At 56.8% G+C, this 25,163-nt stretch overlaps 1 protein-coding gene across 1 annotated transcript; it reads right to left on the bottom strand.

The window, feature by feature from the left end:
• Positions 1–104: 104 nt before the first annotated feature.
• On the bottom strand, positions 105–24,787 carry SLC8B1 (solute carrier family 8 member B1). Its single transcript, XM_079763303.1, has 15 exons — positions 24,548–24,787; positions 18,312–18,464; positions 18,153–18,205; positions 17,971–18,028; positions 17,724–17,829; positions 17,479–17,646; positions 16,364–16,471; positions 15,892–15,954; positions 15,491–15,621; positions 12,393–12,534; positions 12,025–12,146; positions 8,592–8,745; positions 7,552–7,632; positions 7,036–7,100; positions 105–3,258 (listed from the first exon to the last, which is right to left on the bottom strand). Exons 1-15 carry the CDS (start codon positions 24,701–24,703, stop codon positions 3,061–3,063), a joined length of 1,758 nt encoding a protein of 585 aa, XP_079619429.1. The 5' UTR covers positions 24,704–24,787; the 3' UTR covers positions 105–3,060.
• Between the last annotated feature and the right edge of the window lie 376 nt (positions 24,788–25,163).

Here is a 25,163-nt window from a genome sequence, read left to right as displayed (position 1 = left end):
ACACGTCCATATATATATGCACCTATTTATAGACAACGGAAAAGACAGGCACGCAGGTGGGGTTTGGTTTGTAACCTCCTTGCCCTGTTTTCCTTAACTCCAGGAGCCAGTTTGCTCTGGGCGCGGCCAGGCAGAAAGCGCTGGAAGGAAGGCCCCCTCCCGGGAACGCCGCTGGAATGGACTCGGCCGTCTCTGCGGGGCCGGCCCTCCCCAGGCCACACGCACACCCACGTCTTCCTGCCGCTTCCAGGCTCGCGTCCCAGCTGACAGCTTCCCCACTAACTCCCGCTGCCGCCACGTCACGGGTTTCTGTCTTGCTTTAGGGACAAAACCACTTACGAAGGGGAAATACTCGGATTCGTATTTCTCTGTGTGATAATGTAATAGGACGGCCCTTCGGGGCCTGTGCCTATGACCTAATGGGGAGTGGGATCGGGTGTGACTAGACCACGTGGTCAGGCCTCAGCCGGTGAGTGCCTGGCGCGTCTCGTGTCCTGGCTCTAAGCCTTCTGTCCCACCCCCCTTTGGTTAGGTTTCAGCTCTTGTTGCTGAAAATCCTAACAGCCTCGGTTGGAATCCAGGCCCAGCACAGAGGGGGGCGGTGGGGTAGGGGGGAAGCAAGGGTGAGGCCGATGGCTACACCCAGACCCATTCCTGCCACGGCTTTCTCCACTCAGCCCCTCCCCCTGCTCGTGACTGTGCTGTCCAGGCAGAAAGATGTGCAGGTTCCTCAGGATTCTGCTCAGGACGGTTCTGCTGCGGGCACCCAGGGCCTCACTGGGAGGAGTGGCTGGTACCGAAGCGGGTCCGAGTGGACCCGCAGCTCCCCGAGTCCCCCGGTACCTGGGGAGTTGTCCGAGGTCAGTGTGGGTGGGGTGGGATCGGTGCTCGAATCCAGAGCAGGCTGTTGGGGTTGGCAGCCCCAGTGAGGGCACAGCAGGGTCAGAGGAGGGTGCTTGGAGGCAGGGGCAGCTGCAGAGGGGGGCAGGGGCGGCCCCTGCTCTCAGCTGCCTCCACGGCCTCCTGTGGCTCGGGGGGGGGGGGGTGGGCTGAGGTTCCCAGCAGGGCAGGCCTGACTCCGGGTACAGTACCCAGCACCCCTCACCCTCTCCAAGGCCCAGCCTGACCCCCGTAACCCACACTGCACAGCTCTGCCCCTCACGGAGAGAGGAGTGGGCATTTTTGTTAAAGCACAGCCCTTTGGGGACACCAGGAAATCAGATTCCCACAGGGGGCAGGAGGCTGGCGGCCTCTGTCGGGGGCCATCGGGCAGCTGGGTGCCGGGCGCTGGGACCTGGGCCAGGCCCTCTCCACCTCCCGAGAGGAAGCTTATTTGCACAGCGGGGTGCCTTGCAGCTTTTGTACCGAAGCGGGCATTTCGGGAGCAGGAAGGCTCCTTCCTCTGCCCGCAGGGGCCGTGAACCTGGGAGGGGCACCAGGGCCCTGAGGCCCACAGTGAGGGCCGGCACGGGAGGGCGGGGTCTAGTCTAGTCCTGCTTAGTGCAGCCACTGGTTGGGGCCTTTGTCACTGACGCCGAGGACAGCTGTCCCCAGGGTCTCCTATGGCCTGTCAGGCGGGTCCTCAAACCTGCACACGGGTGCAGGGAGCAGGTGTCCCAGGGCTGTGAGCTCTGCGGGACCCGGGACATCACCCAGCCCAGGCGCCCTCACTCCCCACTCAGCTGAGACTGAGCTGCCCTGGGTCAAAGCAACCTGTCTGACGGTCATGGCCCCTCCTCGCCCCCCCCCCCCACCCCAAGCCTTACTCCACACCACGCGACAATCATTTTGTACGGATAGCAGGAACGGCCCTGTAAGGTTTTGTACGTTGGCGATTTGTTACCTGGAAAACCCACGGTGTCTCCGGGCTTCTGGCATATTAATAAAGCACCTCTGCTTTGTAAGTGTGGCTGCCGCCTCCTGACATTCTGGTATCATGGGGGATGCAGGGAGGTCGCCTTCCCGACACCAGCTCAGCCCCACACCCACATGTGCCCCAAAGCCCGTACATTAGGCCCAAAAACCTTCAACCTTCAGCCCTGGAACTGGACACTTGAAATATTTAATAACTTTTCGCTGGAAAAAAAGACCGCTGAATCCCTGTCCTGCCGGCGTGAGGCAATGGGCAGATTCTTCAGTTGCTAATCGAAGCAGGGCACTGAGGGCAGAAGGTGCTGGGGTGGGAGGGGGGTCCTGGTCCTCCCCGGAGTGTGGGGGCACTGGGACCCCAGCCCAGGCTCCCCCTGAGGTAGGCACAAGGCACAGATTCCTTCCGGTTTTGCAGCCGGAAAGAACGGTGCAGGACACGCGTCTGCCTTCAGCCAGTGGGTGGTCCCGGTGGTGGAGGCCAGAGCTGTACTGTCAGGGTGGCAGCCACGGGCAGACAGTTCGGAGCCTTCGGGCTCAGTAAGACCTATTACTGTGACATTTTCACCTGTTGCTTTGGGCTTTATTAACGTGGTGACTAGAAAATTCAAAATCAGGTATGTGTCCCATTCCGATTCTGTCAGAAGGTGCAGCTCTAGGATTCAGCCCACGACGGCCCGGGACCCCGGCACCCCTGGCGCCCTGTCCGTGGCTCCCACCGTCCTGAGTCCCTAAGCCTGGTTTGGCAGCATAAAAACCCTGAGAAGATGCAGGCAGGCGGCAGGGACACCCATGGGGTGGGGCTGGGCCTCTTAGTTGCCTCCAGCCCTGAACACTTCACAGTCCTTCCAACACCAGCCTGGACGGCACCCAGTCACCCCCTACACCCCAACCTTCGAGATGCTCGAGAGAATTCAAGAAAGTCTCCTTCCTTCTGCCTGGGGCTGTCCAGCCAGTCAAGGCCAGTCTCCAAAGCCCCAGAAAGGAGGCTTAGCGTCCTCCCTGCACTCAGCAGTGCCTGGGAACCTTTAGCAAAGCGAGCGACCCCACGTCCAGCCCACACCTCACTCCCCGCCACGCATGCCCACGCGGGCTCGACCGAAGGCGCCTTGGTCTCCAGCATCATCCATCTTCCAGCTCACCGCCTGCAGTGACACCTCCCGGCCACCAGGTGGACCCGGCGCACAGCTTCACTCACACACTTCTCAAGTGAATCACCCCAAATTCGGTGAGCAGGGCCACCACGAGGAAGCTCACGTAGAAGAGGAGCAGGCAGACGCCGTAGACCTTGCTCAGCTGGAAGCACTGCAGTGGGACCGCGACCAGGGAACAGACGAGGCTGAGGCCCAGGGCGCCCGCCAAGACCCACACCAACAGTCCGTCTGGCTCCAGCTGCAGAGGGGGCGGGACCAGGGAGAGAGGCTGGGTCACTACGACAGCCATCAGTCGATCAAACTGAGGCTTGAGGGCCCCTTGCTAGGGGCCAGCGAAGGCCTGCCGCGTGGATGGCTTGCCCCACCCGGACCGTCAATGTTTGAAGCCACCTAGTTTTGTGGGAGGCAGTTAGACAGGTGAGCAGAGCAAGGACGATGGGCCGGTACAGAAGGTCACCGGGTGGAAAGCCCAGGTGCCTAGCAACGGACGATCAATTGTAGGGTGGTACCTGCCCCAGGGGGACGTTCCTCCCAGCCTAGCTGGCCGTGCTGGTCACGCGGTGCAGACCAGGCCCCTGGACCTTTCCTCCCTAGAGATAACACCGAGGCCTCAGTTGTAGGTCAGCTCCAGGCCCAGATAAGCACCCAAACCAGCCGGGCTGAGGCCGACGGCAGGGCCAGCTGCCTGGAATAATGACCCCCTGCGCTGGTGCAGCCAAGCAATCAGCGAGACCGCCACCCTGAAAGGGCGCACCTGGAAAGCTGCTGAATCGTTTAAGTCAGTGGTCGGCAAACTCGTTAGTCCACAGAGCCAAATACCAACAGGACAACGACGGAAATTTCTTTTGAGAGCCAAATTTTTTAAACTTAAACTTCCTCTAACGCCACTTCTTCAAAATAGACTCGCCCAGGCCGTGGTATTTTGTGGAAGAGCCACACTCAAGGGGCCAAAGAGCCGCATGTGGCTCGCGAGCCGCAGTGTGCCGACCACGGGTCTAAGCTCTCCCCTAAAATTGCCACCCTTAAATCCCTTAGGGTGGCCCTACCTGCTTTTGCTCAGTGGTTGGAGCGTTGACCTGCGGGCTCAAGGGTCCCAGGTTCCATTTCGGTCAAGGGCACGTACCTCGGTTGCAGGCTTGATCCCGGGCCCCGGGCTGGGGGGCCTGTGGGAGGCAACCAGTCGATGTGTCTCTCTCACATCATTTCTGTGTCTCCCCTTTCCATTCTCTCTAAAAAATCAACTGAAAAAAATGTCCTCGGGTGAAGAGTAACAAAAAAAACAAAAACAAAAAACCCCTAGGACGGACCCGTGTGCCCTCCCGCTCTTGCTCTCCCACTCCCACCGGGGAGCGCGCCTGCGCCTTCCCTTTTCCCGCCCCTTCCTCTTCCTCTTCCCCTCCTCCCTACCAGGTGTGTTACCTTTAACCTCCTCACTCCCAAGCTCCAAGGGCCCTACCTTTACCTCCATAACTGGCTTCCTAAGCCGAATTCCTTAGACATGATCTCTTTCAGTTTGGGTCTTGGCTCTGAATTCTTTCCCAGCCAGAACCCAAGGACCGAGGCTGCTGAACCCAGGTTTGCTGTGACCCCGCCGGTCAGAAACCAGGTGCGTTCCCGCCGCCTGAACAGTCTGTGCTCATCAGTTAGGGCAGCCCTAGGGCACGGATACAATACGTTCGATATACACCATGTGACGTTGGGAATTCTCCAGCAGTACAGAAAGGGAAGTGAAACTGTCCCCACCTCACTTCGCTTCCTTCTAGATTTAGCATATTGTCTAACACAGGCCGCGGATTTAACACTCACTCAGCCTTCCATCTTCGAAACCACTCCTGAGGGGCGCGTCACGGCCCACAGATGAGGAGACTGAGTCATCAGTAAGCGACAGAGCCCTCGTGGAAGTCCCAGCTCTTAACCCATACCCTGTCCTGCCCCCCACACAGGGACATACATACATGTCCACACAGGTGGGTACACACAGGTGGGGGTGCACCAACACATAGACCGTGCGTCAAATCTGAGAACGGGGCTCATACAACAGTGAGCGGTTATGAGCAACCTTATTTTGTTTTTTTCCCCAGTTTCATTATTTTTTAATCCTCACCTGAGGATATTTCTTCCATTGATTTCTAGAGATAGTGGAAGTAAGAGGAGAGAAATGGAAGGGAAGAGGGAGAGGGAGAGGGAGAGAGGGAGAGAGGGGACCAGGAAGAGGGAGAGGGAGAGAGAGAGAGAGACATTGATGGGTTGCTTCCCACACAGCCCCCACCAAGGCTGGGGAACCTGTAACCGAGGTTTGTGCCCTTGACCAGGAATGGAGCCCGAGACCCTTTGGTCCCTGAATCACACCGGCAGGGCAGGCACCCGGCATCTCCCACCCACCAGTGCTCACTCCGCAGACATCCTTCCTAGACGGCCTTCCCGGAGCCTGCCTGGCGTCTTAATGAACAGCAGGGGCGTTTTCTGCACACACACTCCCATCAGGGGCCACCCGAAGGCCCCGCTCTCTGCCCCTGCCTGAGAATCGATAAGGAGAGGAATCTTCAAACCCACGAAGAGTACCGGCAACATCTGCGGAGTGTGTTCACCTTTGAGAAAGGCCGCTTTGCCAGCAGGGCAAGCAGCCCTTTGCTTCCGGCGTGGCTCCGGAACGGCTCCAGCCGGCTCCCTGCCGGTCAGCAGCCACAGAGGCTATTCAGGACTCAGAGCCAGAGAAGGGCAGGGCCTCTGCTCCCACCAAACCGCCACCTCAGCCCCCGGACATTCCCCAAGCTTCCACCCGCTGAGCCCTGAAACCATCCCCGGGGCCACGTCCCCGCCTGTCTCAACCCTCCCCTCCTTTGGTCTCCTAATTCACAGCCTTCGGAAAGAGATGCTGGGACAGGGGTGCCACCTGGCTGCCTTGCTCCTGCGCAACGTTTTAATTTTTTCTAAATGTTTTCATTGATTTTAGAGAAAGAGAAAGAGAGAAGGATAGAGAGAGAGAAACATCATCAATTGGCTGCCTCCTGCTCCCCCCTCCTCCCCCCCCCCCGCCCCCACTGGATAGGACCTCCTGGTTCATAGATCAACGCTCAACCGCTGAGTCACACCAGCCAGGCCAATATTTTAAAACAGCAAAAGTTCACCTAGGAACCTCCATTTCTTCTCTAGAAAACCTGACTCCCTGGCCCCACGAGGCCCACCTGGACAGCCCAGACTTTCCATCACCTGGCGGCCCCGGCCAGCAGTATCTGAATGTTCCACCTTAGAACTGAGTCACTCTAGCGTCCTGCCCTCATCAGCGGGCAGGGAGCTTCCTTTAACATGCAGCCACCAGCCCGCCCCCTGGAATGCCCGGGTCAGGGGGTCTCTTGCAGCCCCTCAGGGAATTCTCGGATCCTCTTGAAGTGTGAGACCTTTGACCCTCAATGTGTTTCAGAACCTTCTCCAAATCTGCTGGCTTCCCCATTCTAGGCCTGTCTCCAACAGATGGCACCTTCGCCCGGTCTCCCGGCCCACCCCGTGTGGACAACGTTGGGATAAGGTGCTCAGCCCGGCCCTTACCTCATGGGTGCTTATCCAGGAAGTGAGGGGAGGGGGGTGGGGGGTGGTATCATCAACCCCATTTCACAGGTGAGGAAGCTGAGGCTCAGAGATGTCCTAACTCATCCAAAGTCATAGAGGAAGAGACTTAACTGGTGGGACCGACACCTGAATCCAGGGACCTCCTGCCCCTTCCCCCCAAACTACACCTATCACTCTGTGAATCTGGAAGGAATGCATCTTTTCCAACCCTGCATGCAAAACAGTTTAAAGAGATTCTACACATCAGACTTGTCACGGATTTAGACAAGTCCTCTCCCAGGAAGTGTGAAGTGCTCAGGTATGAGTCACCTGCTATTCAGAGGACCGGAGGGGGGGTGGGGGAGGAGGAGGAGGAGGAGGAGGCAGGGGGGGTGGGAGAGGAGAAGGAAGAGGGGGGGAGGAGGGGGGCATGGTAAGGAGGTCGTTGCAGAAGGGTCTGGCCACTCACCTTCACCTCCACGTGGCCCCTGGAGATCTGCAGCAGGCAGCCCAGGCCCACTCCCACCAGGACGTCTGCAGCCCGGCTCAGGAAATGTACTGGGACCACCCATAACCCCGACCACACAGCCACGGGCTTTCTCTATGACCTACCCCCCCGTCCAGCCCCCAACACCCTACCCGAGAGACCTCGGCCAGGGTTAGCGCCTCTAGGAGGGCGAGGTCCAGCGGGCATTTGCACGTGGTGGGCACTCAGCAGATGGGGAAACTGAGGCCAGGCCAGGTAAAGTGACCGCCCATGGTCCACTGGGGGGCTGGGGACGGAGCACGGGTCAAGGCCACCTCTAGGGACTGCTCAGGGGACACTGCTCAGGCAGGGCACCCCCCTTCCCACCCCAACCTGAGAGGTCAGAGCCGGGCTCAGTGGGAACGAAAGGGCCCCTGCAGTTACAGCCCCGAGGGTGGGCACGCGCAGGGCTGAGCGCCCGCGCCGGCAGCGCTGAGGCTCGGGCACCGTGAAGGATACTGAAAATGATGCCGCCGAAACAGGCGGAGAAGGCCATCCGGGGGTAGCCCTGGCGGGCCAGCGTGAAATCGGAGAAGACATCTGCGTGGAAACGAGAGAAGGCTGGTGTGGTGAGTGGCTGCTCCGGCACTCCTGGTGCTCACTCCTTCCTTCTGACCCACAGTCCTTCAGCCAGCAAACACGGAGAAATGCCCCCCCCCCCCCCCCCCCCGCCGCCCGGGCCTGGCACCAGCTGGCTGGCTATGAGAGGCCACAGCGACCCGTGAGACACAGTTCGATCCTGCGTTCCTTCACCCCCTCTTCTCAGCAGAGGCAACTTTGTGGGTGTGACATGCAACCACCGATTTTCACCTGAGTCCCATCTGCTGCTAGCATATTCGGTATCTCCATGCAAATTAGGTATCTCCATGCAAATTAGGTGTCTCCATGCAAATTAGGAAAAGGTGAGTGAGAGGAGATTTCAGCCCCCAGCACCTTCTTTGGTCACAACCTGGCCAGCCCGACTGGGCGGCTGCAGCTAGAGAATTGTGTGTGTATGGATGTGCGAATACCTACACACGCCACCCACCTATGCACACACCCTGCCTGACTCTGGGGAGCCACGAGCGTCCATGCATGAGAGGGGAGCAGCCCTGGGCTTCTACAGAACCTCCTGGCTCAGGGCATCACTCCAAAAGGTCCGTGGGGCCCTGGCCACTGTGGTTCAGTTGGTTGAGCGTCATACCACATACCAAGAGGTCGCTGGTTCAATTCCCAGTCAGGGCACATGCCAAGGTTGTGGGCTCCATCCCCAGTAGGGGGTGTGCAGGAGGCAGCCCATGGATGGTTCTCTCTCATTGATGTTTCTCTCTCTCTCTCTCCCTCTCTCTCTAATGAACAAAAACATATTTAAAAATAAATAAAAACGTCGGCGGCGCTAAGCACACGCTGAGGGAAGTGCCCTGGACATCCCTGCCCACGTGCCATTCTGGCTGGGGGAGCAAAGGGCAGGGATGTGGCTGTGCTCACCCCAGGCACCCCCCTCCCCAGGCCCCAGTCACCTCCGATGCTGTTCCCCCAGGCCAGCAGCGTGAGTCCCAGGACGGTGTTGCTCAGCCGGAAGACCACGCCCAGGGACCGCAAGATGTTCACCACTTCCGTGGCGGCCGCGTTGATCCACAGGGCGCTGGTCAGGAAGCCCAGGAAGGCAAAGATCTGGGGAGGGAACAGCGTGCGGATGGGACCAAGGCCGGCCCCAGCAGAGACACAGCCTGTTCCTCATCTGTAAAATGGGGTGATAACAGTTCCTACTTCATGAGGTGGTCATGAGCATACAATGAGTTAGTAGATGCAAAGAAACCAGAGCCAAGCACACAGTAAGTACTTGGTAAAATGTTAGCTGAATAGTGCTATTCTGTGAAGAAGAGGTTCCCATAGCTTTCATCAGATTTCTACTCTATGGGCCAAATGCCACGGATTGCCACAAAAAGAAGCTCCCTGCCCTGGCCGGTGTGGCTCAGTGGATAGAGCGCCAGCCTTTGGCCTGAAGGGTCCCAGGTTCAATTCCAGTCAGGGGCACATGCCGGGTTGCGGGCTCGATCCCCAGTAGGGGGCGTGCAGGAGGCAGCCAACCTATGATTCTCTCTCATCATTGATGGTTCTACCTCTCCCTCTGAATTCAATAAAAAATAGCCTATCTAATAAAAGAGTAATATGCAAATTAACCATCACTCTGCTACACCCACCAGCCACGCCCACCAGCCAATCAGAGCAAGTATGCAAATAAACCCAACCAAGATGGCTACAGCCACAAGCTTTCCGCCTGCCCTTGCCGGCCTAAGCCTCCACTCAAGGCTACAAAGTTTCAATTATAGAAGGTAAACAAATCCAAACAGAAATGGCGGCAGCCACGGAGCTGGAGAGACCAGGCCAGGGTTGCCCCCGGCAATGGAAGAAGCCAAGCTTACCACACACCCTGGCCGGCCCAGGCCTCCGCTTAAGGCTACAAAGTTCAATTATAGAAGATATACAAAACCCCAACAGAAACGACTGCCGGCCACAGAGCGAGCAGGAGGCTTGGCTCCACTCCAGGCTACAAAGTTTCAATTGTAGAAGGTAAATACATTCCAGATACCAGGGCCTCAGCTTGGGTTGCCAGGGGGCGTGGCCGGCCTGCAAACCACCACAGGCCCCTCGCTCAGGTGGCCCCACACCCCAAGGGAACCCCCACCCTGATCTGGGACACCCTTCAGGGCAAACCAGCTGGCCCCCACACGTGCACCAGGCCCCTATCCTATCTAATAAAAGAGTAATATACAGATTGATCATCACTGCAACACACAATATAGCTGCCCCCATGTGGTCAAAGATCCTGCCCCCATGTGGACACAAGATGGCCACTACAAGATGGCCAGCAGGAGAGGGCAGTTGGGAGGCACCAGGCCTGCAAGGGAGGGCAGTTGAGAGGGACCAGGCCTGCAAGGGAGGGCAGTTGGAGGCGATCAACCCTGCAGGGGAGGGCAGTTAGGGGTGACCAGGCCGGCAGAGGAGGGAAGTTGGGGGCAAACAGGCTGGCAGCAGAGTGGTTAGGGGATGATCAGGCTGGCAGGCAGAAGTGGTTAGGGGCAATCAGGAAGGCAGGCAGGCGAGCAGTTGGGAGCCAGTAGTCCTGGATTGTGAGAGGGCAGTCGGACATCCCTTGAGGGGTCCCAGATTGGAGAGGGTGCAGGCTGGGCTGAGGGACACCCCCCCTCCGTGCACAAATTTTGTGCACCAGGCCTCTAGTATATATATAAAAGAAAGAAACTCACTGTGAGCAGGCCCTACCCAATCCCCCAACCTTCACCCCAGCCCCTCCCCTCTACTTCCTGTCTCTGTGGATCAGACATGTCATATAAGTGGCTTCACTGACTTCTATAATATGTGGTCCTGTGTGACCACGTGTTCACTTAGCACCATGTTTTCAAGGTCCATCCCTGCCGAAGCATGTGTCAGACTTCAAAGACTAGTAAGAAACACTGGCTGAAAACCCTTTCTCTACATGAGCAATGAGCTGGGAATTCGAGCCCCTTGGGTTGGTACATCCACTCCGAGTTTCTAAAAATAAAAAACACAATCTTTTTTTTCATCAATAAAAAATTGAAGTGTCGCCCGGCCGGCGAGGCTCAGTGGTTGAGCTTCAACCTATGAACCAGGAGGTCACAGTTCGATTCCCCGTCAGGGCACATGCCCAGTTGCAGGCTCGATCCCCAGGAGGGGGCATTTGCGTGCAGGAGGCAGTGGATGGCCTTCGAGAAGGTCAACACACTGCTCCCATTTAACCCAGCAATTCCGCTCCTAAAAACGCACCCAGGAGAAATGAAAGTCTATGTCCACACACACATTTTCATACAGATGTTCACGGCGGCACTGTTCATAATATCCCCAAATGCCCATCCCAGATGGATGGGCACACAAAAATGTGCTATCGCCACATCACAGAATATTACTCAGCCACAAAAAAGACCCATTTACTAATGCATGTTACAATGTAGACCATCTTTGAAAACATTTTGCTACTAAGTGAAAGAAGCCAGCCACAAATGACGACATATTGTAGGATTCCATTTATATAAAATGCCCAGAATAGACAAATCTATAGAGACAGAAAGCAGATGGGCAGTAGACAGGGGGGATGGAGGAAGAGGGGCGACAGGGTGTGACTGCTGGATGTGGGTTGGCTTTTTGGGGTGATGAAAATGCCCTAAAGTTGATAGAGGTGATGATTGTACAACTCTATGAATATAGTTGACCTTTGAACAGTGCAGGGATTGGGGGTGCTGACCCCGTGTAGTCAAAAATTCACGTATAGCCGAAACCGGTTTGGCTCAGTGGATAGAGCATCGGCCTGCGGACTCAAGGGTCCCAGGTTCGATTCCGGTCAAGGGCATGCACCTTGGTTGCGGGCACATCCCCAGTGGGGGGTGTGCAGGGGGCAGCTGATTGATGTTTCTCTCTCATCGATGTTTCTGACTCTCTATCCCTCTCCTTTCCTCTCTGTAAAAATCAATAAAATATATATTTTTTAAAAATTCACATATAACTACAGCCAGCCCTCTGCATCCACGGATTCCCAACTGTGGATTGAGAATACAGTGACCCTTGAACAATACGGATTTGGACTGTGTGGGTCTGCTTATAAGTTCAAGGGTCGACCGCACTAAAAACCACTGAATTGTACCTTTCAAATAGGTGAATTTTATGGTACGGGAATTACATCTCAATAAAGTAAAGCTGTTACAGAGAGAGAGAGAGAGAGAGAGAGAGAGAGAGAGAGAGAGAGAGAGATATGACCTTGAACAGGCACAAAGGCACAATAGCCCTCAAAAGTGGCTTTAAAGACCTGTCATTGCAGAAAGTGACTCCTGGCCCAACGACCCCAGAGGCGCAGACAGGACATGTGCTGGGAAGACCTCAGCGTCCCCTCTCCCCACCTGGAGACCCCAGGATCCTTACCCAGTGAAGCCTGGGGGGCTCGCTGTTGGACGTGGCAAAGAAGGTCACTGCAGCCAAGGCCGTGCCCGCGATCACCACTATGCCCCAGACAGGAAAGAGGCCGCCTATCTCATACACGCCGTCTGCAGAGGGAAGAGGAAGGGAGCGGTGCTCTCCACAGCTCCTGCGTGACGCCTCCTCCTGGAGGCCCCCCAGAATGACGGAGGAAGTCGGGGGTGAGACCATGACTAGGGAGGCTGGGGTCCCTCACACCAGCACGTATTAAGTGCCTGCTGGGTGTCCAGGGTTCTGCTGCCGTGGTGTGGTGGACAGCAAAACGCAGGGGTGAGGGGAGGAGGGATTGGGCTGGCCTGGGGAGGGGTACTCACAGGCCCCCGACTGCAGCGTCAGGACCAGGACCAGGGGGCTGATCGCCAGCTGCAGGCAGTTGAGGGGCCGTTTCCAGTTTCTGTCTTCCTTGTCGGGGTCCACGAGGGGGACGGTGAGCAGCAGCAGGAGCTCCACGGGCAGCTGTCACGTCCGAGAAAGCGGGAAGGTGTCACCGGGAGACCCGGGTCTGGGCTGGCTGCACCCGAGCTCGTTTCTCAAGGTTTTTTAAAGTTTATTTTATTTTTTAAAAATATGTTTATTGATTTCAGAGAGGAAGGGAGAGGGGGAGAGAGACAGAAACATCAATGAAAGAGACTCGTTGATCGGCTGCCTCCTGTACGCCCCGGCCGGGAATCGAACCGCGACCTCCTGGGTCATAGGTCAACGCTCAACTGCGGAGCCACGCCGGCCGGGCTCGGTTTCTCAAGGACATGGCTGCTATTGCCCGGATGAGGCTCCTGCTGCTGCTGCATCACATCGCCACACACACACACACACACACACTCACACACACACAGAGACACACACAGACAGACACACACACACACACACACACACACAGACACACACACACACAGACACAGACACACACAGACACACAGACAGACACACACACAGACACACACACACAGAGACACACACAGACACAGACACAGACACACACAGACACACACACACACACAGAGACACACACACACAGACACACACAGACACAGACACACACACACAGACACACACAGAGACACACACACACACACAGACACACACACACACAGACACACACAGACACACACACACACAGACACACACAGAGACAGACACACACACACACACACACAGAGACACACACACACAGATACACACACAGACACACACAGAGACACACACACACAGATACACACACAGACACACACAGACACACACACAGACACACACAGACACATACACACACAGACACACACACACACACACAGACACATACACACAGACACACACACAGACACACACACACAGACACAGACACACACAGATACACACAGAGACACACACACACAGATACACACAGACACACACAGACACACACACAAACAGACACACACAGACACACACACAGACACACACACACACATACACACACACAGATACACACAGACACACACAGACACACACACAGACACGCACACACAGACACGCACACACAGACACACACATACACACACACACAGACACACACAGACAGAGACACACACAGACACAGACACACACACACAGACACACACACACACACACAGACACACACACACACACACACAGACACACACACAGACACACAGACACACACACAGACACACACACAAACACACACACAGACACACAGACAGACACACACACACACACACACACACACACACACACACACACACACACACGGCCTCCCCGGGACCGCGCAGACCTACTCCCTCTGGCTCTGGGGGACAGAATTCTAAAACCCGGGCTCCTGGCAGCGGGCGGCTTCCTGTCTGTCCCAGCTCCAGGGCGCTGCCCGCGCTCCGTGGCCGGGGTCCCTCTGAGCTGTGCTCCTGGGGCCCGTCTCCTGAGCTGACCCTCTGCCGGGTCCCTCTTTCCCTGTGAAGCCCCTGGGGTGACACTGGGTCCCGGTAGATAACCCGGGACAACCTTCCCATCTCAGGGCCCTTCGCCACATCGGCCACACGAGGTGACAGTTCCACGGGTCCCGGGGACCAGGCCAGGGACATCTTGGAGGCGGGGGGGGGGGGCGGGGGGGGCATTATTCAGCCAACCACAGCGCCTCATGCACTAATCCTGACAGCACACCTTCCAGAGGAACACACTGAGGCTCAGAGAGGTCGAGGAACCTCTCCAAAGCCACACCGAAGGGTTTAGGCAGCCGGGGTACAGGCCCCACACCTCGTGTTTCAGCCAGGTGAGGAGTAACACCGGCGGAGTGTTTGCTCTGTGCAGGCACCGGACTGAGCCCTCCACACACATTAGTCTGGGAAGTTGTCACCATCGCTGTGCTAGGCTGGGTCCTGTTTCTAATTCCTCCATCCCTTCCGGTAACGGAAACAAACACCCACACGCTTGGTCAGGTGACTCGAACGTGGCGGGATGTATTTCCCTGTCCCGTTCCTGTGACCGTGGCCATGGCACTTGCTTTGACCGAAGGGCTGTTGGTGAATGGGAGGTGAGCAGAGGCTTCAAATGCGCTTGTGAACTTTGCCTCGGTCCCTTCCACCAAGAAAACAGCACAATCCCAAGAACCCACTGGCCCCAGAAGGAGATAGGGGGCAGACCTGACCACGGACCACAGCCTGAAAATAGAGTCACCCCTGGATGACCCGAAAGATTGCCACCGTAAGTCAATGAGATTCTGGGGCCATTTGTTACGCAGCTCCATCGCCACAGTAACTTCCTGATACAACCACTGCAGAAGAAAGGCATTATCATTATCCCCAGTTGGCAGTGGAGGAAAGCGAGGTTCAGAGAGGTCACGTGACTTGCTCAAGGTCATGGTGCAGCCAGAGCCACCGTGGGGTGCAAATATAGCGCCTTATGTGCCGCTGGGACTGAGGAACCCTAAAGTGGATACACGGTGGACGTTCCCCGGTTCCTCCAGGAGAGAAGGGCTGTGAGTGTGCCCACTGTCTGGTCCGGGGAAGGAAGGCATTGGACACCAGCCAGGGCAGCCCTGCTCACATCCAGCCTCAGGGGTCATGCCGCCCGGGGACGTGACAGGTGATTAGAAAAACTCTATCTTGTTCTCACTGGAACCCACCTGGACCCAGTCTCCCACCCAGACCCAGGTCCCCGCCCTCACCCAGGCAGGAGGGGTCCCCTCCTCTCCCCCCCCCCCCCCCCCCCGTCCCGGGGCAGACGCTCTCCTCCCGTGGGGGACTGAGCCCCAGGGCAGGCCATCAGCCAACCTCGATGACTCAGTTTCCCCACCAAGTCCCAGGTTATCTCATTCCAGGAGGGTCTCAGCAGTCCTCGCTGAGTTAGAGAAGGTTGAGGGGCCTCCGTCACGAAGCCAGGCGCCCAGTTCCAGGCCCCCTCCCCCCCCCCCCCCCCCGCCTACCTTGAGCACCTTGAGGACCCTCCAGTACGCCGGCTTGTTCCTCCACTTCCTGCAGTCCAGGGGGTTGAGGGCCTGGACCAGGATCTGAGCCGTGGTCTCCTGGTAGAAAAGCAGCGGCTGGTACTCTTCCCCTGCGGTACAAGGCGGGGGGTGGCGGGGGAAGGTGTCGGGCTGGCTCGGCCTCCAGCAAAGCCTCTCGGCTCCCGCCAGTGCTCCCAACCCTGGGAAGGAGGAAGCAGCGGGGCCTGGTAGCGGGCAGGTGAGCTGGCCCGCAGCTCGGCCGGGTGCGGGGGAGGGGAGGCGGGTTTGCAGCCTTGCTCCTGGGGCCTGGAACCTCTCCACACCCCCCCCCCCCAGCCCTGGTGCCCCCACCCCAGCTGGGCCCAGGGCCCTGGACGCACGGTAGTCATAGCTGGCGGTGGTAGAAGACACCCGATCGTCCTCCTCGGAATCCGAGAGCATCTCTGGAGGAGAGAGGGGCGTGTCACACCAGCCCGAGAGCCCAGACCCTCCCCGCCCCGCCCAGAGCAGGCCCCTCGGGCAGCTGGGAGGGTGCCAGGGGCCAGACGCCCTGGAGTTTGGGTTTCTCAGCCATCGCCTCGCACGCTCAGGAATTCTTAGCGTGAGGAAGGCTAACGGGCAGACGTTTTCGAATGCAAGGATGGAGCTAGCAAACGCGGACGAGGCCAGGGAGGGCGGCTTCCCCAGCACAGGCACGAGGTGGGACTTCGCAGAACGAGTCGAAAAAGCACGAAGAGGAGACGGGCAATGGCCAAGGCCTCGGAGACGTCAGGCAGCCGCGAAGGGTGCAGGGTGGGGGGCGGGGGGACAGTCTCCCCGGGCCTCTCGTGGGGGACCAGCACAGACCCTCACCTGGAGTGGCTGGCATGGAGGAGGCCAGGGACCGCCGCCGCTGCCATCGGTAGATCCAGGTGCAGAGAACCACCGTGACCACGTAGAAGACATACAGGCCGAGGTAACCTGCAGCGGGCGGGCGGGGGGAGGGGGGGGGCGGGAACGTGTCACCAGCGGCGTCCTGGCTGCGGGGACAGGGAACAGGGCTGCCAGCTCTATCGCCGGTGCTTGTGGGCGGTGGCTGTGTGTGTGCCCCCTGCCCAGCATCCGTGAATGGAGCCTCCGCCCGCCTCCCCGGCCTTCCTTGACCCACCATCCCCTTCCTGCCCGCCCTGGACCCGAACAAGCCAACCATCAAGGCCCTGAGGCCTGACACCGACAGGGGCCTCCCCCTCAGGTGCTCCGCGTGGTGTCCTGCTCTGTGCCCGGGAGGCTGGGCCGGCAGCCGGCACCTCTGAGCTCTGCTGCCCAGGCGGCAGCCGCGGGAGGCCGGGCAGCAGGTGAAAAGGCGGCGGGAGAGTGTGGGCATCCCCTCCCCCGCCGTGGTGCCGGCTCTGGCAGGGCCCGTGACCCTCCAGGACGGCTGCTCATGGGGGAGGGGGGGGGCCCCAGCCACCCGTCCCCTGCCCCTTCCGGCGAGGGGGCAACGGCTCCCAAGGGGCGGGTCCCTGGAGGCCTGTGCATCCCCAAGCACCTGGTCGGTTTCCTTCACCGCCCGCACACCGTCCCGCATCCCGGCCGCTGAGCCACGGGATGGACTGTGCGGGCTACTGGTACCCTGACCTCCACAGCAGGCATCCTGGCTCGACATGTTAACATCTGAAACTGTGCGAAGTCTGAGCACCGCCCCTGGCTCCGCCTGCCCCTCTGGTTCCCCGGACCAGACGTCCCTTTTCTTACTCAAACCCTCCTTGAGCGGGGTTCCCATCACTGGCACCAGAGGAGCCCTGAGCCCTGCTGGCCACCCCGTCCCGTCCCCCTGTGCCCTGCTGGCCACCCCGTCCCGCCCCCCTGTGCCCTGCTGGCCACCCCGTCCCGCCCCCCTGTGCCCTGCTGGCCACCCCGTCCCGCCCCCCTGTGCCTCCCCGCCCCTCAGCCCCGGCATGACCCCGCCCGGCCCTGTGGCTGCTCACCCAGGGCCCATGCCAGCGTGACCCGGCCGCGGTAGAGGGCGGTGAAGGTCAGGAACACGGCCGCCATGTAGAAGACGATGTCCCTGAGGAAGGGCCTGGAGGCGGCCGTGAAGGGGCGCAGGATGGCGATGCCGCCCGCCACCACGGTGGTCACCAGCACGCCGGCGCCTGGAGGAGAGGCCGCGCTCAGCCCTCCCTGCGCCTCCCCCTCCGCCCCCACCGCCCGCAGCCAGGGCCGCGCGTACCGAACAGGGCCCCGAAGGCCAGGCCGGCCGTGTGTGGGTCCGAGAAGGCCACCAGGGCGCTGAAGATGTCGGGCGCACCGTTGCCAAATGCCAGGAAGGTGACGCCATGGGGGAGCGTGTCAAGGGGGGTCAGTGCAGAGGCCCCGGCCTGCCCAGGCCTTTCCTGGGGCTGCCACCCGTGTCCCAGCCACCCCGCCCCCCTGCCCTCCCGCCCTCCCGCCAGGGTGCAGGACCCACGGAAGGATACTGCCACGTTGTGGGAGAGCTTGAGCGTCGTAGAAATAGCTGACAAGTTAGGGCAGAAACTGCGGACAGAAAGCAAATGGTGAGGACGCTACAGTGAGGGACCCCCTGCGCCCACCCTTCCCCCAAACCCGGGGTCGCCCCAAGGTCAACCTCCCAAGACCCCTGAGCCCAAGGCCAACTCACAACTTCTCCGCAGTGACTCCCAGAATCAGAAACAGGTAGAGCAGCCAGAGAGCCTGGGTGGGGCCGGAGAAGGAAGGGTTAAGTCCAGCCTGGGCCACCGGCCCCGTCCACCGCCCTCCCCGACCAGCTCCCCCCACCAGCTCCCCAGCAGGGCCTCACATAGAGGGTGATGGCCAGAGGGAGGAGGCTGGGGGGGAAGTGGCAGAAGATGCCTTCCAGGTAGTCCAGGTAGCCCCCCTCGCTGCGGCAGTCAGGGTTGGTCCGGATGAAGTCGCAGCGGTCGGAAGCGTTCAGGCCACACACATCGCGACACTGCAGGAAGGAAGCGGGGGGGGGGGGGGGGGGGGCATCAGAGGTCCACATGCCACGGGTGACCAGATCGGGGCCCCCTAAACAGCGGAAGATGACCTCCTTCAGCCTGCTCTCTCTTGCACACTGTAATCTCTTAAAAATAAACTTGTGTTGGAAATTAACACAAGCAATTCATGAATACATGTTTGTTTCAAACAAAAACAATAAACAATATATAAAGATTTCTAGATTTCCCCTCCTTATCCCTGCCTTCCATAATCCCACCTCTCTCCAGAGATCCTGCCATGATCAGTTGGAAGCGCACCCTTACAGACGTTTCTCAGTTCGATGACATTTGGATGTACACCCCATGTTACAGTTTGGTTTGTCGTACAGAAACGGATCCATCCCAGCGGCTCTCTCTATGGAGCACACCTGCGCCCTCCCCCACACCCCCGGGTGCATCTCCCTCGCCCCCTCTTTCTCCTAAGCTCCAACGGCCCGTCCTTTGCCTCTATAACTTGTTTCCTGAGCCCATTTCGTCTACGGATCACTTCTACTTGTGACTTTCAAAGTAAACATGCTCTTACAGTTTTGAGCCTCGGCTCTGAATTCTTTCTTAGCCAGAACTCAAGTAAAAAAAGAAAGAAAGAGAGAGAGAGAGAAACCAAGATGGCGGCATAGGTAAACACCTAAACTGCTGCCTCGCACAACAATTTCAAAACTACAACTAAAAGACAAAACGGACATCATCCAGAACCACCAGAAGGCTGGCTGAGTGGAAATTCTACAACTAGAAGGAAAGAGAAAAGCACACTGAGACTCAGAGGAGCTGTGGAAGGCAGAGGTACGGAGACACGTGCGCGCGCGGAGAGGGCTGGCAACGGAGTACACGGCTGGCTTTCTTAATCGGGAGGGAGACAAAGCTCCCGACTGCTCTGAATTCCAGTTCCGGACGAGACTCTGGGGACCCAGACTCATACGGGGAGAAACTGGACTGTCTGGCAGCGGGCGGAACTCAAGGGCGGCTTTCTCTCAGAGGTGCTTGCAGCGATTACCGCGGGACACTGAGACCTGGGGGCCTCTTAGGGCAGGGCTGACGGGAAACCATTGCTGTTTGCTCCGCCCTGAGACTCTGCCCCATCCAAGCTGAGTGCAGAGGCTTTTGCATATGAATGGCCTGGTCCTTTGAAATCTAAACTTACCTAACAAACTGCAGCTGAGTCAGAGAGACCCAGAACATCCAAAAGAAGGCCCAAGGCCCCACAGCAGCTTGCATTGCTTCACAGCTGGGCCTCATCTGGGCACCTCCAAAACCCAAACAAAGAAGAGGAATCTGCAGATCTCTCCGTAGCTCCTGCTGGGTGGCCTCAGGCAGAGGCTAAATTAGCACCTCCTTGGAGATCCAAGAGCCAGTGTACCCAGGGATTCAGAGTGGGACCATCTAGATTACAACTCCTCAGATCCATAAGGGACACGCTCAGGGGGCAGACTCAGTGAGCACCAAAGCCCCACTGAAGCAAGTCTTGCCTCATAAGGGTGTCTCCAGCACAGAAGTTCTCCAATTGTAGACACAGCTGATCCTCACAGCCAATTGGCCTGGAGGTCAATTCCTCCCAGTGATACCAACAACAATCAAGGCTTAACTACAACAAGACTGTGCACACAGCCCACAAAGGGGTGCACCAAGAGTGTCCACCTCAGGTAACTGGGGAGGCTGAGCCACTGGGCCCTATAGGACACCTAGCACACAAAGCCACTCTATCAACTCAGGGAAGCAGCCAAAATGCGGAGACAAAGAAACAGGTCACAAATGAAAGAAATGGAGGAAAGCAAACGACTGGATATAGAGTTCAAAACCACGGTTTTAAGGTTTTTCAAGAATTTTCTAGAAAAGGCCAATAAATTTAGCGAGACCCTCGAGGATATGAAAAAGGACCAACTAGAAATTAAACATACACTGACTGAAATAAAAAATAATATACAGAGATCCAACATCAGACTAGAGGATCGCAAGAATCAAGTCAAAGATTTGAAATATAAAGAAGCAAAAAACACCCAACTGGAAAAGAAAAAAGAATTCAAAAATATGAAGATACTGTAAGGAGCCTCTGGGACAACCTCAAGCGTACCAACATCAGAATTATGGGGGTGCCAGAAGAAGAGAGAGAGCAAGATACTGAAAACCTATTTGAAGAAATAATGACAGAAAACTTCCCCCACCTGGTGAAAGAAATAGACTTATAAGTCCAGGAAGCACAGAGAACCCCAAACAAAAGGAATTCAAAGAGGGCCACACCAAGACACATCATAATTAAAATGCCAAGAGCAAAAGACAAAGAGAGAATCTTACAAGCAGCAAGAGAAAAACAGTTAGTTACCTACAAGGGAGCACCCATACGACTGTCAGCTGATTTCTCAACAGAAACTATGCAGGCCAGACGGGACTGGCAAGAAATATTCAAAGTGATGAACAGCAAGAACCTACAACCAAGATTACTCTACCCAGCAAAGCTATCATTCAGAATTGAAGGTCAGATAAAGAGCTTCACAGATAAGAAAAAGCTAAAGGAGTTCATCACCGCCAAACCAGTATTATATGAAATGCTGAAAGGTATCCTTTAAGAAGAGGAAGGAGAAGAAAAAGGTAAAGATAAAAATTATGAACAACAAATACGTATCTATCAACAAGTGAATCTAAAAATCTAGTGAATAAAAAATCTGACAAACAGAATAAACTGGTGAATATAATAGAATCAGGGACATAGAAAGGGAGTGGACTGACAATACTCAGGGGGAAAGGGGTGTGGGAGGTGCAGGAAGAGACTGGACAAAAATCGTACACCTATGGATGAGGACAGTGTGTGGGGGGGTAAGGGCAGAAGGTGGGGTGGGAACCGGATGGAGGGGAGCTATGGGGGGGGGGAGGAACAATTATAATAATCTGAACAATAAAGATTTATTGAAAAAGAAAAGAAAAAGAAACAGACCCATCCTAAATCTCTTCTTCCTGTGATTTGCTTTTACCACTTCACATATATGCCTTATCCCATATAAGCAAAGGCTAATATGCAAATTGTCCCCATTGGCAGGAGTTTGACTGACAGGGTTAGACATGCGCTGACCACCAGGGGGCGGCACGGAACATGGCGGGCGTCAGCAATGTGGTGCTGGCAGCGGGCCGCAGTGGAGGCGCTGCCGGCCTCGACGAGAGTGGGACCACGGCGGGATGGTGGAGCAGGTGAGCAGGCGGCGCCAGGCCAAGGCGGGTGCGAAGGGAGGCCCTGGCTGGCGGTGACAGCAGGCAGCCGGGGAAGGGAGACCCCGGCCGGCAACCGGCAGCCAGCAGCCACTAGGGATCCTACCCGTGCACAAAATTTGTGCACTGGGCCTCTAGTACTGCCATATTGATACACAATGATGAAGAGGGTGATAAAAGTCAAAACATTCTGAGGGATTTCTAGATGCCAGGCAAAGTGCCCGGAGCTTAAATGCATCTCAATTAATCTGCACAACAACCTTGTGAGGAAGGTACTATTATCGTGCCCACAGACAGATAAGGAGACTAAGGCAGTGTCCTGTTCCACTCCGAGGCACAGTCAGGGCTGGAACCCGGCCATCTGAGGCTCTAGAAACCCTATTCCTACTACCACAGCCCCTGCCTCACTGCAGTCTTTCTCTGTTTTGTTTTGTTAATCCTCACCCGAGGATATTTTTCCATTGATTTTTAGAGAGAGTGGAAGGGAGCGGGGAGAGATAGAAACATGGATGTGAGAGAAACACATTGATTGGTTGCCTGTAGCACATGCCCAAGGCCGGGGGGATCGTGCCTGCAACCGAGGTATGTGCCCTTGACTGGAATAGAACCCGGGACCCTCTGGTCTGTGGGCTGACGCTCTATCCACTGAGCCAAACTGGCTCGGGGCTCACTGTAGTCTCTTTAACAGCACCATCATATTTCATACTATGAATAGTACATAGTGGAGATAACATTTCCCTACCGGTGGGCATTTGGGTGTGTCTAACTTCCCAATAACACTAACAATGAACTTCTTCACATATGACTCGCCAGGCACACGTGAGACTATTTTGTCGGAGAGAATTCCAGAAGTGAAAGTGCTGAGTCAGAGCTGACCCTAGTCCGGGTTCCTCCGGAGGCAACCAGAGACAAGAAGTTGCAGGAATACCTCATTTTAGGGCGCTTCGCCGATCTGCGTTTATCACAGGGGAGTCTGTGGCAGCCCTGCGTCCAGCAGGTCTATGGGTGCTGTTTTTCCACGAGTTCAAACCCGGATTCTGCCCCTTCCCTCGTGGCCAACGTCCCCTCCGGGACCTGTGTCCTCTTCTCTAGCACAGAGATCATCATACCCGGGCCAGGGGCTTTGGGAGGATTTGGTGAGCCTGGCACAGTGCCTGATAAGTCAGAGATAATCTCACACAAACTACAGCTAACCCCCGTGTCCCTGCACCCGGCAAGCACACCCCAAGAGGCAGCCGTCGATTTTAGAACCACAGTAACCACAAATGGCTTTCCCCATCGGTAAAATGGCCTAATTACCCGTTCGCCGGCCTCAGAGGGTGAGCAAGAAAGCACTTAGCAGCCCCATAAAGTTGGTGCAGGCGCTAGACACTCCTAGCCCGTTGGTACACGTGGGGAGGAGCGTTATTTCATTCTCCGCTGACTGACGAAAATACAAGGCAGTTCATTGTTAGTGTTATTGGGAAATTAGACACACCCACATGCCCACCGGCAGGGAAATGTTATCTCCACTAGGTACCTGCAGCTGGGACTGGGGTGGGGGGGGGGGAGTAGGGGAGAGGGCATTATCTTGAGCAGACCCTGCCTTTAGCCATTCAACCCTGATCCAGCGTGACCTCTCCACCCTTACAGACCTCGGAACGGAATGATGCAAGTTCTCAATGGCCCACACCCTCCCTGTTTGCCTCTCACCCAAGGGACCCATTGCTTCTCACTCAGTGCATCCAAGTCAATGTCACCACCATCCGCCCAGTGGCTGAGGTCAGGAATCTAAAGCCATCTTTGACTCCGCTCTTTCTCCCACCACTACGCCCTCCATCTAATCCATCCCACCGATTGTGCCTCCGACATTTATGCAAATCTCACCACTTCTTTCCTACCTCCCAGACCCACCATGGCTCATCTGGACAGCTGCGGGAGCCTCCCCATTGGTGCCCTTGCTGTCACTCTCACCCCTCTCAACCCATTCTCCCCAGAGAAGCCAGAGAGATCCCTTGAAAAAATAAACCTGATTTTGACATACCTCTGCTTAAAACCCTCCATTGGCTCTTCACTCTCATAAAACAAATCTAACCTCCTAGCCCCAGCATGTAAGGCCTTTTATAATCTGACCACCACGACCTCTCCATCCTTATCTGTTAACTCTCTTCCCCTCACTCTGCTCCAGCCATTCTGGCCTCCTCACTCCTACAGGAACACACTAAGCTTGTTTTTGCATCAGGACCTTTGTACTGGCTATTCTCTTCTGCCTGGAATGCTCTACCCGCAGAGGTCTGTACAAGTGGCTTCTTTTCTTCATTCAGGGCTTGGCTCATAGAAGCCATCTGTGACCACCCAATCTGAAACAGTTGGAAAGATTCCCTCCCCCTTACAGCCCGCCTCCCCAATATCACTTGATCCTATTTGCAGCATCTTACCACCTGAAGCTTACATGTTTACTTCTTTATAAAATATATATTTTTTATTGATTTCAGAGAGGAAGGGAAAGGGAGAGAGAGAGAAACATCAATGATGAGAATCACTGATCAGCTGCCTCCTGCAGGCCCCTACTGGGGATCCAGCCTGCAACGGGGCATGTGCCCTTGACTAGAATCGAACCCCGGACCCTTCAGTCCACAGATCGACAGTCTATCCACTGAGCCAAGCCGGCTAGGGCACATGTTTACTTCTTTATCTGACCTCCCAGGAGACTGTTCGCTCCATGAAGGCAGGGATTTTTCTCTCTATTGTTCCCTGGTGTATCCCAGGGATCAGCTTAGTGCCTGGCACATAGTAGATGCCCAATAAATATTTGATTGGATGAATTCACCCCTACCTGATGCCAGCTTTCCGCCTGGATACTCACATCTACCACGGGGGTCTGGTTCACACCTGAGGCTGGAAATGGGGGGCTGGTGTGGGCCCCTGTAGACAGGCCACTGGCCCCGGACACTCTCTCCACCATCAGCAGCACACAGAGCCAACACGGCACCCAGTGCCCATTCCGTCGTCCGCCGGCCATCAGCCCCCACGGGGCCTGGCCTTCACCCTCCGCTTCCCTTCTGCGGTGGTTCGGTTTCAAAGGGCGGGCAGCTCCAGCCGCTGCGGGCTGGGGGTGAGAAGGAGGCACAGTGTCACTGAAGACCCCAAGGCCCAGCAGGAGGGGCTGCCCTCCCCTCACCAAAGGAAAACCAATGTGGAAACGCAGGAGCACGGATGACCTCATCTCACCCCCCAACTCGCCTAGAGGGGGTGCTGCTAGTACTCCCATTCTACAGAGGAGCCCCCCGGAGCGCAGAGCCAGCGGCCGCCTCCTCCGTCTAGGTCTCAGCACAACTCTGGAGCAGTTCAGGTCCCCGCCCCTTTCACAGAGGAGGGAGCTGGGCTCAGAGAAGTTCCTCCAGCTGCCCGAGGTCACACAGCCAGGAGGTCACAAAGCCAACACTGCCTTTGATATGGAGATCGAGGCCCAGAGGGAAGTG

This window comes from Cnephaeus nilssonii, assembly GCF_951640355.1.
Source record: "Cnephaeus nilssonii genome assembly, chromosome: 22".
NCBI lineage: Eukaryota > Metazoa > Chordata > Mammalia > Chiroptera > Vespertilionidae > Cnephaeus > Cnephaeus nilssonii.
Note: the sequence above shows the minus strand (reverse complement) of the source record. Positions and strands in the feature narration are given on the sequence as shown.

Excerpts from the sequence above, each read along its gene's own strand:
- SLC8B1 (XM_079763303.1), bottom strand. The coding sequence starts at position 24,703 with ATGGCCGGCGGACGACGGAATGGGCACTGGGTGCCGTGTTGGCTCTGT. Across the intron at positions 15,622-15,891 it reads CACCGCCAGCTATGACTACC|GGGAAGAGTACCAGCCGCTG; the intron begins GTGCGTCCAGGG and ends CTTGTACCGCAG. Across the intron at positions 8,746-12,024 it reads AGCCCCCCAGGCTTCACTGG|ATCTTTGCCTTCCTGGGCTT; the intron begins GTAAGGATCCTG and ends TTCCCTCCCCAG.